At 32.9% G+C, this 20598-nt stretch overlaps 1 protein-coding gene across 1 annotated transcript; it reads left to right on the top strand.

Annotated features, from left to right (window-relative positions):
* Nucleotides 1-16607: 16607 nt before the first annotated feature.
* On the top strand, nucleotides 16608-20329 carry LOC145055085 (Leucine-rich repeat protein kinase family protein). Its single transcript, XM_079003374.1, has 2 exons — nucleotides 16608-19560; nucleotides 19825-20329. Exons 1-2 carry the CDS (start codon nucleotides 17187-17189, stop codon nucleotides 20151-20153), a joined length of 2703 nt encoding a protein of 900 aa, XP_078859500.1. The 5' UTR covers nucleotides 16608-17186; the 3' UTR covers nucleotides 20154-20329.
* The last annotated feature ends 269 nt before the right edge of the window (nucleotides 20330-20598 follow it).

A 20598-nucleotide genomic window follows, 5' to 3' on the forward strand; every position in this document is an offset into this window, starting at 1 on the left:
CTAGGTCCTTCATAGAAAAATACTTCCCAAGCCAGGACTTAACTTCCTGCAGAGTTAGGATGTCATTTCCTATGAGTAGTATGTCATCCACATACAATACCAAAAAGCTAACTATACTCCCACTAGCCTTGACATATACACAAGATTCATCTTCACTTCTTGAAAAGCCAAACTCTTTGACTTTCTCATCAAAGCAAAGATTCCATCTGCGAGGTGCTTGCTTTAATCCATAAATGGATTTCTCAAGCTTACACACTCTATTAGGGTACTCTGTGCTGACAAAACCCTCTGGCTGATTCATGTAAACATCTTCAGCCAACTTTCCATTAAGGAAAGCAGTTTTGACATCCATTTTCCATATTTCATAATCATGAAATGCAGCAATGGCTAACAATACCCTAATAGACTTAATCTTGGCTACTAGTGAAAAGGTCTCATCATAATCAACTCCTAGAGTTTGAGAAAAGCACTTTGCAACCAGTCGTGCCTTATAGGTGTGTACATTACCATCCATGTCGGTCTTCTTCTTTAAAGATCCATTTGCACCCAACTGTCTTACGACCTGGTACATTGTCAACAAAGTCCCAGACCTGATTGTCATACATGGACTGTATCTCGCTATCCATTGCCTCTTTCCATTTAGCAGATTCGGGGCCTACCATGGCTTCCGCATAGTTGTTAGGTTCATCCAGACTTACCAGTGTCTCACCTTCTGCAGTAATATCGAAACCATAGTAATGCTCAGGTGCATTCCTAACCCTTGTGGAATGCCTCAGAGGTACATTTGGAGGTATAATTGGATCAACAGGAGGTTCCTCCTCAAGTTGACTGCTAGGGTTTGAGGTTCCTTCATCACTTGACTCTTGAAATTCTTCAAGGTCAATTTGCCTCCCACTGTTTCCTTGGCTTATGAACTCTCGCTCTAGAAAGACAGCCCTCCTTGCTACAAAGACCACGTTCTCACTAGGTCTGTAGAAGAGGTAACCAAAGGATTTCTGTGGGTAGCCGATGAAAATACACCTCTCACTTCGAGGTTCGAGCTTGTCGTGAGTCTCGCATCTCACGAAAGCCTCGCAACCCCAAACTTTGATGTGGGCTAGACTAGGAACTTTTCCAGTCCACATCTCGTGAGGTGTTTTGGCAACCTTCTTTTGTAGGGACCAGATTAAGGATATGGGCGGCAGTCTTTAAGGCATACCCCCAAAATGAGATTGGTAGCGAAGCTTGACTCATCATGGAACGAACCATGTCCAACAAGGTTCGATTACGCCTCTCAGCTACACCATTCAACTGTGGTGTCCTGGGTGGTGTAAATTGTGAGACAACCCCACATTCCCTCAGATAGTCGAGGAACTCTGTACTAAGATACTCACCACCACGATCGGATCGAAGCATCTTAATGTTCCTGCCCAATTGATTCTCAACTTTCCTGTTTAAACTCTTTAAACCTTTCAAAAGTCTCTGACTTATGCTTGATTAAGTAGACATATCCATATCTACTGTAATCATCAGTAAGAGTCACATAACAACGATTAGCATCTCTTGTGGCATGTTTGAAGGGTCCACACACATCCGTGTGTACAAGATCCAACAAACCATCACCCCTAGCACAAGAACCTGTGAAGGGTGACTTTGTCATTTTTCCAAGTAAGCATGATTCATAACTATCATCTGACTTTAGGTCAAATGATTCCAAGACTTCATCCTTTTGGAGTTGGCCTATGCGTATCTTGCTTATATGTCCAAGACGACAGTGCCATAATGATGCTTTATCCAAGTTATTATCATTAGTAGAATCAATACACAATACATTATTTCCTAGATTATCTACATCAGACACAACTTCATACACACCATCACAAGGTAATGCTTTAAAATAAAACACATTATTAAAGAAAGCATTTATTCCACCAATTTAATTATCAAAAGAAAAGGTAAAACCTTGTTTCTACAAAGCGTGAAAGGAAATAACATTTCTTGCCATTTCTGGAAAATAACAACATTTATTCAAATCTAAAGTAAATCCACTACTAAGCAACAAATTATAAACTCCAATCTTGGTGACAGGTGAAATTTTCCTATTCCCCATGATCAAGTTTATCTTTCCATGCTCCACATTCTTACTTCTTCTTAGTCCATGTAATTCAAAACAAATATGAATACCGCAACCGGTATCAAGGACCCAAGAGTTAGAATAGAGTGAATTATTAGATGATATAGTGTAAATACCTGCATGGTTGGGTTTCACTTTCCCATCCTTCAAATCTTGCTGGTACTTTGGGCAGTTTCGCTTCCAGTGCGACTTTTCATGGCAATAGAAGCATTCAGCCTCTTTGGGATCAGAAGAAGGTGTAACGAAACCTTTCTTGGTTTTGCTAGAAGAGGAGCCATCAAGGGTCTTCTCCTTGGTACCCTTCGAGGGGTGCTTCCTCTTCTTCCCTTTCCTTTTTCCGATTGCCAGGACAGTTGAGGAGTTTGGAGTAGGAGTAGGAGTGGTCACAACCGACTTACCTTTAAGACCTGATTCGGCGGTCTTTAGGAGTCCCTGAAGTTTGCTAAGTGTAACTTCCTCCTTATTCATGTGGTATGTCATGCGGAATTGATCATAACATAAAGGTAAGGAATGCAAAATAATATCTATTGCCAACTCCTCATGGAAGTTCACATTCAACTTCATCAATCGATCCACATACCTTTGCATTTTCTGCATGTGGCTTGTGATGGGTTCACCATCTTTCATTCGGGTTGTGATCATAGAGGAGATGATTTCATATCGCTCTTGACGAGCACTCTGATGGTAGCGGTCCATCAAATCCTGGTGCATCTCAAAAGGATAGTAGTCCTCATAGGACTTTTGGAGCTCGGCTGAAATGGTGGCCATCATGATGCATGCCACTTTTGTAGCATCTCTTTCATGAACCTCATATTCAGCAAGCTCCTCAGGAGTAATAGTTGGCTCAGGCACCTTAAGCTCCTTGTCAAGAACATATTCCTTGTTCTCGTAACGAGTGACCATCCTGATGTTTCTGATCTAGTCAGTAAAGTTGGATCCATCAAAGATGACTCTCCCACAAAGGTTCATGAGAGAGAAGGAGCCAGTAGGGTTTAAGCCAAGAGTAGCATTGTTGGAAGACATCTAAAGAGAAGAAAATAAGTTTAGTTTAGATATAGGGATAGTCCTTAATAAAACACCCAAATGTAATATTAAGGCTAGGATCCAATCACAATATATTATAACCTAGAAGAGGGATGTCGTAATCCAAGTTATAACATATTTGAAAGGTAGGTGAATGACGATTCACCAATTTCCACCATGAAAACGAAATATAAATTATTAGGTTTTTATTTGGTTTTTAGAAATTCCTAGATTCTTTGAGATTCATTGAACTTTTCAATGGCATGTTTCAATCTTGAGTGTGCCCTTCATGTTTTGTGACTAGGATACCGAGGATCACAAAACAAGGTGTGAAGTAACCATGCAAATTACTTGGTACCCTTAATGTTTTTCACTTAATCGTTGTGCCGGTAAACCACACACGCTCCTTCCGACCTCATGAAAAACCTTAGGTCACCCTTTGCCTCCCTTGTTAAGTCCAAGTTAGTGTGTCGGTAAACCACACACGCTCCACCAACGACTTAAACAGGGTGCAAAGTGTAATTTCATGGATTAGCACCTTATTCACATTTTTTCCTAAAGTAACTAAGATTGGGAATTTATAAAACATTTAGTTACTTTATAATAATCATTATACTTTTAATGAGAATTTTTAAGTCATTGTCCTACCCGTTCGGCTAACGACCCTCCACCAGTCAAGCAAGCGGTGGGTGAGAGTGGACACCCATTCAGTTGTCATTTTATAGGCAACAACTTTATACCCAACTTATAGACTGGCTTCGTGAATGAGGCGTACTAGCGGTAAGACGACTTTGATCTTACATATATATATATATATATATATATATATATATATATATATATATATATATATTATTATTAACTTATAATATTATAAGTATAAGGGTTGAATTTTAACTTTTAAAATTCTAAGGGTTGGAACTAAAGTTTTAATCATGACTTTAATTGTTCCAAAACTTGAGGGCAAGTTTTGTAAACTTTCAAAAACTTTTCATTTCTTATAACTTATGAAGTTAATTGAGTATTAAAATGAAGACTTTTCATTTTTCTAACTCTTGTGTTCTTTTAATGGTTTTAATTCAAGTGTGACTCTTGGTTTTCCATAACTTGAGGACAAGTTATGGACTCCATTAAAACACATTATGACCAAGAATTAAACTACCAAGTAGGTTACAAGTAATTCCTATGATCATCTAAATTCATAAGATCAAGAACATGAATATCCATATCAAAGTTTCAAGACCATATGAACACATATAATCATGAAAAATTGATATTAGCCATTCTAAATGGATTAGAACAAACATTACACCATCTAAAACAAGTTTAATAACACCAAAACAGTTTAGGGTAATGTTTCTAGTCCATTTCCAGCAGCAAAAGTCGAAAATCTGCATTCTGAGGCTCCTACTCGTCGAGTGCACGAACCTACTCGACGAGTAGGATGAAGATACACATGAACTCGGCGAGTTCAGCAGGCAGATTGCACAATATCGACTTTTTTCAACAATTTTGCACAAATAACAAACAAACAAGCCTAGGCTCTGATACCACTGATGGGTTTTGAGCATTCTAACACTTCCTAAGTGTGCATGCAACCCTAATAACCTTGGATCTATGTTTGTCTAATTATCATGCAAAGTTGATTTCCAAGGTTATGATCCTATCTAGCATACATGGGGAACAATTTTAACTTGAATGAAAGATAGAACTACATACCTTGTTGTTGATATTGATCCTTGAAACCTTGTGAGCCTAGCACCCCAAGTGTGATGCCTCAAATGCTTCAAACAGCACCAAATGCTATGGAGTAAACTCGGAGAGCAAGTATAACACTCTAAAAATCAGCTCTAACCCTCAAGCATGCATATGTAGCCGATTTTGGGAGAAACATGAGCTTTATATAGTGTTGGCACATCTAGGGTTACACCATGTAAGCCCTAATGTGTCATCACTCTTCATTTCCATGACCCATGAGTTTGTAACTCCCATGGAGCCTCCATGGAGCATCCAATGGGTTTAACCCAACTTGATTATCCATGGAGCCTCTTTAGCCCACTATACAAGTTATGGATGATTTACATAATCAACGCATATATTTAATTAGTTATCTTTTGATCACTTAATTAATTCTTTGATCAAACTAATTAAATAATATTGTTAATATATCAGAACTTATAATATATTAATAAACCGTAAGTGTTATTTCTCTCATTTAGTCTATCCAATTGCATGATGCCATGCAACCCAAATGGACCATGCCGGGTCGGGTCAAGTACACACCAGAAATAGTTATGGACTTAGACACCTTATCCAACAACTTTTACATAGATACCTTGTTAATAGCTTGCCTGTATATGTATAGTTATATAAGTAATGTTTAAAGGACTTAGGAAGGCTAACCCGCTTTATTTCCTTTTCCTCATTGGGATGTGGTCTGGTGGGTATCAGGTATCTGTCCGAAGGTCATTTAAATATTTAGTTATATATCATGTGTACATATACGGACATAATAGTTCTGATCAGTCAGTTCAGTACCTTTGGGTAGCAAAGGTATACGCTCATATATCCCTAGTAAGCTATTATAGGTATAGTTTGGGCTTATATATGATTTGGTAATAAATATGGATTTCGACCTAGCGATTCGTTACGGAAGTCACCTTTAGTTCCAAACGTAGAATAGGGGCTACCAATCATATTATTACTTACTTATCGCGGGTCTCGTGAGAAAACTACTTACTTACAGCGGGTCTCGTGAGAAGACTACTTACATACAGCGGGTCTCGTGAGAAGACTACTTACTTACAGCGGGTCTCGTGAGAAGACTACTTACTTGCTTACTTTCTTTCACTTAGGTCTTGGTAGAAGACTACTTTCAAAATAGTCTAGTTTTGGTAGAAGACTACCTTTTTATACTAATAGGAAATATGAGATTTTCTAGGAAATTCAAACGTTTACCCTTTTACTTATAAGACTTTTCATTAATACTTATATAGATAACGACATTAAATACTTATGAATTCACCAGCTTTAAAGCTGATACTCGCTTTCAAAATAACTTGTATTCTCAGGTCACAAATAGACAGATACCGATGCAAGGTTTAGAGAAGACGGAGCATTCAAGACTCGTCTTTTATTTTGAGTATTCATTATGTTGTTATTACTATGAAAGAATACACTTGTAAGTAAAATTATACTAATAATGCAATGGATGATGTTGTTGCTTGTTTACTACTTTGCATTGTTGTGATATTGTACATGACGTCCTCTGCCCCCGAACGTTTTCGCCGTTCCGGTTTTGGGGTGTGACAGAAAGTGTAACAATGTCTTTTTGCTAAAAAAGAAATTAATTACCAATAAGATATTCGTGAGTTAATTTTTTCTTACAAAAAATGCATCAATACTCCTTACCTTCCCAAAGTATATACATGACATGTTTATTTGAATTTGATTATCCTAATGAAATTATTATACCATACAACATTAAATGGAGTTCACTAACTACCATCCTATATATTTTTATTTGCAACAAAAACTCTATTTTAAAACTGATCTTGCAACTATTTCACCAAATAATATTAAATGCAGTTTGCAAACTTCTACGATGACCATTTTTAGTGATTTAGCATATTTTTGATTGATTTAAGTGATTTAATTGGTTGGAGTTTCTATCAAATGTATCGTATTTTTACTTAAAATCGACCGGTAAACTAAACTCTAAATCAAAAATCGCGGGGGTTGCTCTAGGTGAACGTTGGTGGGTGCCGGAAGTGAACGATGGGGTGCATCCGTGCATGTGATGAACGATGTCGGTAAATGACCAACCACAAAAGAAATTGAAACCATATGGACCATTCTTGTAAATTATAATAATTGGTTAACGGAGAATCTATTAGAAACTAACGAAAGTGACTTAATAGACATATAAGTTGTAAGTTTAATGACCTATTGAGCAAAAAAAATATTTTATTGACCAAATGGGATAAATGACGATAGTTGATTGGGCTATATACAGTGTGTTCGACACGGAGCGTTTGAGAGTATTTAGCTTCTAGCGTTTGACAAAACGCTCCATTTTAAACAGAAAGTCTCGTTCGGCATTACAAGCGTCTAGCGTTTAGTTTAAACAAAACGCTTCAAATCCAAATGCTACTTCATGTAGCGTTTAACAAAACGCTACAGGCTACAACCTACCCGCTACCCACTACCATCTAATTTTTCCGAACACGCCTTAGTGGCATTTACCCTTTGAGATTTTAGTTAATAATTTTGGCTTTCAATTAAAGAAGTTACTGTATTTTGGGTTTAATAACGATAAAATCATGATTTTTTTTAACAAAAAGAACAAAGATCTTTATCGTAAAATATGACTTTTTTTTAACAAAAATGATATATGTTAATCGTATTACAATCTTAATGTATTTTTTTGTCTGACAAAGAATGTTATGTTACTGCTATGTTATTTGTATTCTATTTGTCTGACAGAGAGTTTTGGGCGTGCTTGGTACAAAACGTTTGTGAGCTTTTAATTTCTAGTGTTTGACAAAATGTTTCGTTTTGAATAGAAAACTTCATTTGACACTACAAAATTCTAATGTTTAATTTAAATAACACGCTCAAAATCCAAATAGTATTTCACGTAGCGTTTAACAAAACGCTCACAGCTAAAACTTACCCGCTACCAATTATTTTTACAGAACATGCCCTTTGTCTTACTGATGAGATTAAAACTTTGATCAGAAAATGATAAAAAAGATAATTATATTCACAAGAACATCATATGCCAAACATATATAATATATAAGATCACAACAAGTTAGCACCGTCCGTCACACAAGAGAATATAATAACATTACACTAAGATAATCGTATCTAATAAGTTTTTTTTGCCATTTGTCACCCTCTCATTGAATTTGTTAAATGTCATTTTATGGTTATTTTGAATTAATTGTTTGACCACATTTCATTTTATGAATTTTTCTATTTTATTAAATTCCACATAATATTTTAATGTAATAATTGCAATAAATATAGTAATAAATGGATATCAATTTTATTAATGAACTTACCTTTAAATTTCAAAATTCTCAAAATTAAAACTTATTAATTTTTTTATTTATTTAAATATAAAAATAAAAAAGAATTTCATTATAATAATTCATTATTTTTCATATTTTCTTATAAATTCAAAGTTTTTTAAATACTTTGATCTTTATATTTAATTATTTTTTTAAAATTAACTTATGTTATATATGAGTCTCAAACCTAATACATATTTAAAAGAATGTTAGTCTATTATAACGATGCAATATTATGCAGTATGTTAGACCATAAAACTGTAAGATAATTAAAATAATACTCACACACTCATGGACAGATTCATATTGGGGCAATACGGGCACCTACCCCACAAAATAAAAATAGTTAGTGTTAAAAATTTATTTTAACAACAAGACTTCCATTTTGCTCTCTCACATATATCATATATGTCCAAACAGTATAAACCTTGGTTTCAAGTGGTAAAGTTGAATAGTGGTACTTCTCTTGATTTAGTTGGTATAATTCTTGGTTTCAAGTGGTAAAGTTGAATAGTGGCACTTCTCTTGATTATATAAGAGATGCTAATAACATTTTCTCGGATGTGGGGTATGAGGATTTCACACCTCCTTTTTTATAAACTATAAAAACACCACTTTTTCATGTTTCACTTGTAGAGGCTACGCGGGATTTAGAACTGCAAATGTTACATCACCTCTTATATAACAAACATATTTTCATTTTGTTTTGTATCTTTGCATTGCATCTATCTTAATTTATCTTGGAGTTGTTTTTTACTTTTTATAAGTATAAAGACCAAATATTTGAATGATATAAATTATTTCTAAAATTGGCAAAACAATATGTCAAAACCAAGTTGATCCAATATATATATATATATATATATATATATATATATATATATATATATATATATATATATATATATATATATATATATATATAATTGTGGAGAGCCTTATCTACAGTCATTTTTTTGTTTTTACTATTTTTGCTACCTTATTTTGTTTACATTTGCTTTCTTCACCTCTTCTTTAACCGGTTTAGACATTGGCCACAAGGTTTTGCAAATTTAGTCTGCATATATAATCAATGTCGCCCTTCTCTTCCAATAAGACTTGGTTCCGCCCTTTTCTTCTAATAAGAACCTCCACCGCCATGGACTGTGTCTGTTGATACATTCTTTATTATCCTCAGCTTTTTCTTTTATTCAGTTCCACCACCACCATCACTCTACTCGATTTCTTCTATACCTCAAACACACCCCCGTCTTCTGAATAAATCGAACCCCCATGGGTTCTTGATTTCTTTATGTTGCTGTGTGGTGGCACGAACAAAAAAAGGAATGCAACGCCTCTACCTTTCAATTTCATTTGTCGGCTGCTTCGAATTGACTCTTGCTTTCTCTCTCATAGGGGTTTCTTTGTGCCTTCCCTTCACCTCCGTTGACGTCATAATCAACATCATCGGTAAGTCGAAGTTATGAAGGAATATATGTCGGATACAAAAGGCATTCAAGAGAAAGGAAAGACGATGGAGGAGGCGGAAAAGAAGATGGAGACAGAAGGGGTTGGCCGCATCATTCTGATGAGCAGTTACAGGTTATTATCTAAACCGCTTTTTTTTTTAGGGTTTTTTTCTCTATTTATTTTGTAAATTCTGTTTACTTATTTTGTAAATGATGTTTCAGTCTCATCAAATTCCAATATGATTTTTATAGACTTTTATCGTCCTTTTAAGGAAGATGAGACATGACATATAACTATTGTGGATATCATGTATCCCATAGAAGTAGAACCAAATCTTGTAATTTGATTTTTCTTTTAGCATTAGGCCTATAGCCTTTTATGAGTTTCACAACCTTTACTAACTTGTTGAATGCATACATCATCTTAATATGATATATCATGATCCATTCATACATTATTGACTTGGGTTGTTGCTAATTTGCTTTATTTATTTAAATTTAACTTTTGTTGAAGTCAATTGATTTTGCTTTCGAAAAATACATCATTTACAATTATTCTAGGAGGCATTAGTTTTTGGGTGCTTTGTCCTACTCCTCATTAATTTTAATAATTTAAAATTTTTCTTATTTTTCTTATAAATTCGAACTTCTTAAATTGTTAAAATTTCATATTTTATCTTTTTTTTAAATAAACTCATGTAATACATGGGTTTCACACCTAATTGTATATGAAAAACTACTTAACCTATGAAATCTTTTGCCCCCATCCAATATATATAGTTAGAATAAATGAACGTACCTCTCTCTCTCTCTCTCTCTCTCTATATATATATATATATATATATATATATATATATATATATATATATATATATATATATATATGGAAAAGTTCAATAAAGAACCATTATTAATCAAAGAACCAAGGAACCAATCCAAAACGTCAGAATTTAAAGCGATCAACGGCAAAAGGAAGGGTTGTAAACTTTTATAATTGACGCACATGTACCGGATTATAACAAAACTCACTTCTTTTTTTTCATTTAAATTTTTTAGGCCAAGTTTTTTATCGAAAAAAAAACCGAATATAGCATTGTTCACGATTTTTCGTCCTCTTTCCATAGATATCCATGATGATATATAAAAAACGAACTTTTTTTTTTCTGGAAAAAACCCACTTAATTTTCTTAGTTTTTTCAATATTTAAGCTTATTTTTATAAAAAAAAAACTAATTATACCAAAAATATTAATTTTTTGTACTCTATTAATAAACATCAACACCGACTAAAAAAAAACTACAACAGTGTAGATTCACACTGTGAATCTAAACTGTAAATATTTTAATTTTTAACATTCACAATATGAAAATTTTCGAACAGTTCAGATTCACATTGTGAATCTGAATTACTATTATGTACACTCTGAATCTGAGAAAGTTCACAAAAAAAACCTCGATCAGTGTAGATTGACACTGTGAATCTAAACTGTAAATATTTCAAATTTTAACATTCACAATGTGAAAAAGCTCCGATCAGTTCAGATTCACATTGTGAATTTGACTTATTATTATGCACACTGTGAATCTTAGGAGGTTCACAATGTGAATTTGAACTGAAATATCGTTTTTTTAACATGAATATAAATCTATGTTTAAAAAGTACAAAAAAAATATGAATTTGATATATTTATTAATTTTTTTTCTATAAAAAAATAGACCTTAACATTTTTCATCAAAGAAAATGAAGTGAGTTTTTTTCGAAAAAAAAAATTGTTTTTTATATATCATCATGGATCTTTATGGAAAGAGGAAGAAAAATCGTGAACAACGGTATATTCGGTTTTTTTTCGATAAAAAACACGACCTAAAAAAATTTAAACGAAAAAAAGTGGTGAATTTATTTTGTAAATGGTGGATTTTTTGGTATAATCTGGTGTGTGTGCGTCCAATGTAAAAGTGTACATCTATTTCCTTAAGCCGTTGATCGTTATGATTTCCGACGCTCACGATTGGTTCCTTGGTTAATTATGGTTCTCTTTGAACCTCACCATATATATATATATATATATATATATATATATATATATATATATATATATATATATATATATATATATATATATATATATATATATATATATATATATATATATATATATATATATAGGCAACGGTTCACTTGAGAATAAGAGATCTTGAGATTAAACCTCAGCCACATATTTGCATTTGCCGCTCTAATGCTCCAGCGTACCAGCAGCAACGATGTATGCCTAATCATAAATGATTATATGGCAGAGAGGTATAATCATACATGATTATACATGTTTATACGTATATGCATAATCATAAATGATTATACATATATGTCTGTTCACAGATTGAGTAATCATAAATGATTATTACAGTTAGTCGCAGAAGAGGTGGTGGTGACAGAGGTGACAGTGATATAAGTAATGGAGGTGACAATGGTGGGGTCGACTGGTGTCAGAGGTGGTGGTAGTGGTGGTGGCGGTGGCGGTTACGGTGGTGGGGATGGTGCCAAAGGTGAAAGGAGCGGGTGACACTATGTAATAATTTATGATTACACCAGACCTGCCGTGCCGGTACGCCGAAGGGTTAGAGCGACATATGTGAAATACGTGGCTGGGGTTGAATCTCGAGATCTCTATTTAATTTTTAATCTCAACGTAACCTCTCTCTCTCTCTCTCTCTCTCTCTCTCTCTCTATATATATATATATATATATATATATATATATATATATATATATATATATATATATAATTCGGTAGCATTTAAAGTACTTAAAAAAAAAATGCTAGGCGTAGCCGCATAATATCTTTTTGACTTTGAAAAAGGTAATTGTTATAAAAGATATATGATGATTTTTGCCACGATTTGAGTTCGGCCCATCACTACGCGGTCCTGCTCCTGCCTCTTTTCTTCTTTTTCTTAATTTTTTTTTGTAGAATTTTCACGTTCATACACAATTTTATGAAAAATATATTTGAACAATTTTACGATTCTAAATTTTTGCGTATACTTTTAGTTTATTTATTTGTAATAATAATCTTTATAAACAATCGATATAAATGGTTTTTATTTTAAACTAAAAATTGATTCCTTCTTGTTTTACTAGAGACCTCCGCCGACAGTATATTTATGTCCATTTTTGCGGGTTGCATAATCTGTAATTATTCTATTGTAATTATTCTATTAGAGAATGACTATTTTTCTAATTTTTATAAAAATATGGACCAAAAAGTAAACAATTTAAACACATGTACTATTTATATAAAAAGAAATGCATATAAATTTATTCTGTAAATTATAGGGAAAACTTTTGTAATTTATTTTCTATACAGGGACGAAACCTGTCAAGATAAGAAAGTATTGCGACCAAAGTCTAGGATTCAAATTTAAAAGAATTGTAAATCAATTTTCTATAAATTACACGGATACCATTTGTAATTTATTTTCTACACAGACCAAAAATGCCAATATACAAACTATTATGTACAAAGTCTAAAATCTAAAGTATACTATTCATAAACAATTTGCTTTTTGTAATAATAATAATAATAATAATAATAATAATAATAATAATAATAATAATACCATAAGTTTATATTGTTAAATAATATTGGAGACATTTGATCAAAACATTTACATTGTTGATGTACTTCTATACATTTGAAAATCTATTAAATTTTTTTAGGTAAATTAAAAAAAAAAAAAACATATATTTTATTTTATTTTCTAAAAAATCATTATATTAAGTTATATGTTAAAATCCATATATTTTCTGAAATTGTCTAATTTAAGGTTTTACGACCGCTAAACCTAAAACAATAATAAATACTAGGTAACTGGGTCTTAAAAGTTTGTTGGTTACAATCTCATAGATTACTAAAAAACAATATAAGGTTTTCTAATAGTTTGATGAAAATATATTGGATTTTTCTGAGGTAAAAAAACCTTAAATTAGACATTAATAAAAATATAAAGATTTTAAGGTACAAAAGAAAACTAATATAGTTGTTTTTTTTATAGGATTATATAAAAATGAGTTTTTAAAGGTGATTAAACACATGTTAGGATGTATTTGGTATATCATGGTCTCTTTAAGATAAAAATCTTAAATGTTTTAATGATATGCCACTTCAAATATGAAGTTTATGGGATTTGAACTTGCAGATTATTTTATTTTGAAGTTTTTAATTCTCAAATAATCATTAAAACCCTACCTTGATGATGAATGACAATAATCTTAATTAATGATGTTTGATTGGAAAGTTAAAAGTGGATAATAAATTTGAGATGGAAGGAGTATATGTTAATCTCTCTGTGTGTGTGTGTATATATATATATATATATATATATATATATATATATATATATATATATATATATATATATATATATATATATATGTTTAGATTATAGTGTGGATGCTAACTATTGTGTGGTGGTAGGAGTGATTGTGGACTATTCATTCTTAATTAATTTAATGAATATGTAAATAAAGAAATGAGAAAAAGAAAATGAACTAAAATGAGGAAAATGGTTATCAACGGTTATATAAGGGCATTTGTGTACATTCCATCATCCATTTAATTAGGAAACAAGAACACTCCTTTTATAATTGATCCGATGATCCCATGAATCTCACATAAACTGTCTCACTACCATTTCTATCATAAGATAAAAATCAATAGAGGTATTGTCGAATCAAACTCAAAATCGGATGAAACTGTTGATCGACTATATATAATCATACATTATTATTAAAGTCATCATTGGGGAGTGTTTGTTCGTTGATTTCCGAGACCATCGACATCAGAGAAATGAGGAATAAAAGAGCAAGTTCTTTCAAGTCAAAATTTAAGAACGCTGCTTCAATAATGTTGAATCTTGATGAAGACGACGACGATTTTGCATCTCCACCACAAGGTGTGTTGTCGGAATGTTATTTTATTATTTTGTTATTTTTTTAGGTTTTGATTGCCGAATATGGTAACAAATTTCGATAGAATGTTTTGGGATAACAAAATTTTTGATTTTGATGTGAAATGTTTTGTTAAAAATGAATATGAATATGATTTTAGGTTACAATTTTAGGGTTTTTGTTAGGGTTTATGAAGATGAATGAAAAATTGATTCTCATGGAATGCATGTGTGATTTTTTCCGAGAACAACGCAATGAACCTCTTGGTTTTTTTAGGGTTTTTAATAGTGTTTTTGTATGATTTTTTCTGAGAACGAGATGAAACTGTTTTTTTCCAACAAACTGAGTTAGTCATATTCATAAAATGCTTTATTTATAAATATGTGATAACGGTTTGTTAGTAGAAGTATTTGTTCAGAACAATCATCAATTCTATCAGAAATTATAATCATCAATTCTGTTAGAATTATATTAAACTTTCATTCCATAAGCACTATGAATTATTCTTACATAATCATAATGTATTATTTAAGTTGCATATATGTATATGGATATGTTATGTTAGAATTAGGTCGTTATGGTGTAGAAACATACTAAATGATTGATAGTTGTATATATTGGTAAAGTGGGTTAAACACAATATTCTAACTGAATGAATTAGAACGAATCTTATGTGTATAAGTTAATTTGATTTGTTGTGTTAAATTTATGTTTAAAAATTATAAAGAATGTTAAAAAAGCATTAAAGTTGTTAACGAACTATTTTATTAGTTGTTGTACTAATCTGTTCTAAACCAAATATTCAATCAGAATGTGTGTTAATGAATGTACATACTAGATGTTTTGATTGACTATACCGGAAGAATGTTGTTAATTGACTATGTTATAATGTGGTTTGTGTTGCAAAAGCACCACCAAATGTTGTTTTAGCGGATGTAGAAGATGAAGTTCAACCGGATCCGATTAGTATTGCTAGCACAGGTGTTAAAAAGAAAAAAAAGGATGTCCTAAACGATCAACACATGAAAAGGATAAGAATGACTCTAAAAGAAGAAGAAGAAGAAAACGTCTGGTGTAAATAACGCTTAAGATGTTATATATAGATAATTATTATTAATAAATTCATAAATAATTATCTAAATTAAAGGGATTTGTTTTAGATAATAATCAAATTAAATAATAAAAAATATTAATTAATATGTAATTTTATTTATTATCCTTTTGAAATTATTGGTTCACAATCACGTAATAAATAGTCAGAACAAATGAACCTACCTTATATATATATATATATATATATATATATATATATATATATATATATAGGTTCAAATGAGAACAATAAATAAAGTAAGAATATAATTTTTATATTATTGTTGTGCTTTGAATTTAATATGTGTATATTGTAGTAATTATAATATGAATATTAACATATAAATAATTATATATATTCATTTTTATGTTATTATTCTATTATAAAAAATATATGTATAGTAATTTAATAAATTTTAATATGAATATTAATATGTGGTTCTTTGTATATTCTTCATGAATAATGGACATAAAGTTGTATTTATAAAATTCATAATTATAACATAGACATAATGTTTTTAAGTTTTCATTTTATTTATTGTTTTCATTTATAATTATATATAATATTGTTTCATTTAATTTTATAACATATATAACAAAAAGATGTTTGAACATTTATTACATATATAAATTATTATTTGTATGGAGTAAAGATAGAGTGGATGGCTTAAAAACAAAGAAAACGTATAAATTTAAAAAAAAAAAAGTAATGCGCAGATTATTAAAAAAAAACAGTATTCGTAAATGCACAATCTTGAATCTACCATGGCAACGATTTATATACTTGACACTTGTTTTTTTGTAACGTATTTCAGTTACCAAACTGTTTGAAAGAGAAAAATCAGGAAAAGGGGAAAATTAATAAAGAATACACACAGTAACACCTACATTGTACATACTCTCATTTGACTCGTGAGTGTCGTGACTGCTCACTTCTTCTCTGTCTGCGAAAAAACAAAGTGGCCTGTCATCTCTCTCCTTGAATATATATTTCTTTCTTTTTCTATCTGCAGAAGCTACTTACTATGTTCTTCTTCTAACTTCTGTTCCCAAATTTCCGGTTTTTTATTCTCTTCTTCACTCAAATTATGCCCATAATCTTGAAAAGTATTTAGTACGTTGGTGGTTGGTATATCTTTCTCCAAACAAAACCCCACTTGTATTTCTTTTCTTTTGATCCTTGATTTATATACATTTGGGGTTTTGGGTTTCGATCATAAACCCTTGATTAGTTCATACACTTCCCCCCTCAAATCAAGGGTTTTTTTTCTTGATTTTGAAGCATTATTTGTCGCAGAAGTTAAAAAATTCCTTTACTGGGTGCTGGATATTTAGTATCTTTTTCAGTATAATCTTTCCTCTCCACTCACAACGAAGCATATTCCATGGAAATTTGACCGAAAAAGTAGTGGGGTTTCATCATAATTCAAGAAAAGGGAGAAATTTTGGATTTTTCCCCTTTCTTTTTTCGTGGGAACCCAAAAAATGGCGAATTTGTGCTTGTTCTTGATGTTGATAATTGGGGTTCTTTCATGTTGCCAAAAGCCTGCAAGTTCTCAAGTCATCAATGGCGATGATGATCTTTTCACTTTGTTAGCCATTAACAAGGAGCTTAGATTGCTCGATTGGGACGAAAACGGGCTCAAGAACAGCTCAAATTACTGCATGTGGCCTCACATTACTTGTACCTCCGATCATTCATCTGTCGAAAAGCTTGTTCTTTCTCATCTAAGCCTACAAGGTAATCTCACTTTACTCTCTCAACTCAAGTCATTAAAATGGCTCGATTTGTCCTTTAACACCTTCCATGGATCGATCCCACAATCTTTGGGTAACCTTTCGGAACTCGAGTTTCTTGATTTATCTTACAACAAGTTCGATGGTTCAATCCCTGCTGAGTTGGGCAAACTCAAAAATCTCAAATCTTTAAACCTTTCAAACAATTTACTCATAGGACCAATACCCGATGAGCTTGAAGGGCTTGTAAAATTACAAGATTTCCAAATATACACCAATCATTTGAACGGAAGTATACCCATTTGGGTGGGAAATTTGACGAATCTTAAGGTGTTCACAGCTTACGAAAACGAGCTAAATGGCAAAATCCCCGAAACTTTAGGTTCTTTATCCGAACTTCAATTGTTAAACCTTCATTCCAACTATCTCGAAGGATCGATTCCCAAGAGTGTTTTCACTAACGGAAAATTAGAGTTTTTGGTTTTGACTCAGAATAAACTTAGTGGTACTTTGCCTGAAGCCATCGGAAACTGTAAACATCTTTCCAGTATCAGAATCGGTGACAATGATCTCATCGGGAACATCCCAAGAGAAATCGGGAATCTTAGCAGCCTCACTTATTTCGAAGCAGATAACAACAATCTTTCCGGTGAGATTGTGTCGGAGTTTGCTCAATGTACTAATCTCACCCTCTTAAATTTAGCTTCAAACGGGTTCACCGGAATCATACCTTCTGATCTCGGTGACATGATCAATCTCCAAGAACTGATTCTCTCCGGGAACAGTCTTTTTGGAGAGATTCCCGTTTCTGTTCTTTCCAACAAGAATCTTAATAAGATTGATTTAAGCAACAACAGATTCAACGGAAGCATACCTCAAAGTGTTTGTAACTCATCGAGATTACAATACTTGTTGTTGGGACAGAATTCATTGAGAGGGGAAATACCGAATGAAATCGGGAATTGTGTAAAGCTTCTAGAATTACAGCTGGGTGGTAATTATCTAACCGGAACAATCCCCCCTGAAATCGGTCGAATCAAGAATTTGCAGATCGCTTTAAATTTAAGCTTCAATCATCTTTCCGGATCTTTACCTCCCGATTTAGGAAAACTCGACAAATTGGTATCTTTAGATCTTTCAAACAATCAACTCACAGGCAACATCCCATTGGCGTTAAAAGGTATGTTAAGTTTAATCGATGTAAACTTTGCAAATAATCGCCTCTCGGGCCCCATACCAACTTTCACCCCGTTTCAAAAGAGCCCAAATTCAAGCTTTTGGAAGAACGAAGGTCTTTGTGGGTACCCATTGAATTCCTTTTGCGGGAATTCAAACGGGTCGGATCCATCGTTTCATCACAAGGTTTCTTACCGGATCGTGTTGGCGGTTATCGGGTCGGGTTTGCTGGTGTTTCTATCCGTTACTGTGGTTGTTCTTTTGTTCATGATGAGAGAGAAGCAAGAAAAGGCTGCGAAAACGGTTGGAAATGAAGATGAAGAAATCGATGATAATACAAACAAACCCTTGGTAATATGTGGAAATGTGTTTGTTGAGAATTTGAAACAAGCAATTGATTTTGATGCGGTTGTGAAAGCAACACTAAAAGATTCTAACAAGATTAGTAGCGGGACGTTTAGTACAATCTACAAAGCGGAAATGCCTTCGGGTTTGACTTTATCAGTCAAACGGCTTAAATCGGTCGACAAAACTATCATTCATCAACAAAACAAGATGATTCGTGAGCTCGAGAGGCTTAGTAATCTTTGCCATGAGAATTTGATTAGACCAATTGGGTTCGCGATATATGAAGATGTGGCTCTTTTGTTGCACGAGTTTTTAGCCAATGGGACATTGGTTCGGTTTTTACATGAGTCTAGTAAGGAACCCGGGTACAAGCCTGATTGGCCTATGAGGCTTTCGATTGCGGTTGGGGTTGCGGAAGGGTTAGCTTTTTTGCATCATCTTGCTATCATTCATCTTGATATTTCTTCGGGAAACATTTTTCTAGATTCCGATTTTAAGCCGTTGGTTGGTGAAGTTGAAATCTCGAAGCTTTTGGATCCGTCTCGTGGCACGGCTAGTATTAGCGCGGTTGCAGGCTCGTTTGGTTACATTCCTCCAGGTACAAATCACTAATTAGGTCCGCTTTGATACTTATACTGTGTTGACATGCATTAGACTGAGACTGATATCAAACGTACAAAATTTGCAATTTTTTGTCCCATCCAAAAAGGTTGAGCCAGGTCGGTGATCTCTCATATGTGCAAAAGACGTAAATGTCATACAAGCCTATTACGTCGTGTGTGTAGTTGATTATAAAGTGGTCCCTAAGTTTTTTTTTTTTTTTTTTTTTTTTTTTTTTTTTTTTTTTTTTTTCTTGAAACAGAATATGCATACACAATGCAAGTAACGGCTCCAGGAAACGTGTATAGTTTTGGGGTGGTTTTACTGGAGATACTGACAACGCGGGTCCCGGTGGACGAAGAGTTTGGGGAAGGTCTGGATCTGGTGAAGTGGGTTCAGGGTGCACCGGGGAGAGGTGAAACCCCGGAGCAGATACTGGACGCGAAGCTGAGCACGGTTTCATTTGGTTGGAGAAAAGAAATGCTTGCAGCATTGAAGGTGGCTCTACTTTGCACAGATACCACACCAGCGAAGAGACCGAAAATGAAGAAGGTGGTGGAAATGCTTCAAGAAATCACAGAAAATAAGTGAAAGAAAATGAGATCTATTAGGTGGTTTTTGTATGATAGAAGTGGGAGATTGGGTTATTGTGTATGTTTATGTTGTATGAACCTGAAGAATTGGACATATACGTAGCCTTAAAGTGTATTATGGTCATGGATGTAAGTTTTGGCTTCCCCACTTTTATGTATGAGGAGATTAATGTCGTTCCTTGTGTATTTTATTTTTGGTAATCAACTTTTAGAATGTGTTATTTGAAAGCACGAATAAAAAGATACACAAACTATGGACATGACAATTAAATTAATTAATATATATGAGAACTTGATGAGAAAAGAAAAACTAAATGCAAAATATGAATAAAATCGACTATGCATTTGTTTCTAGTTATGATCTATTTCATTCGATTCAATTGAATTTAGATATAGTCTGGTCCCTGGCCTAAGTGCTTAGCCTAAGTCAGGATACTGCAGGT

This window comes from Lactuca serriola, chromosome 5 (genome assembly GCF_051521515.1).
Source record: "Lactuca serriola cultivar US96UC23 chromosome 5, Lser_US96UC23_V15, whole genome shotgun sequence".
In the NCBI taxonomy this organism is placed as follows: Eukaryota; Viridiplantae; Streptophyta; class Magnoliopsida; order Asterales; family Asteraceae; genus Lactuca; species Lactuca serriola.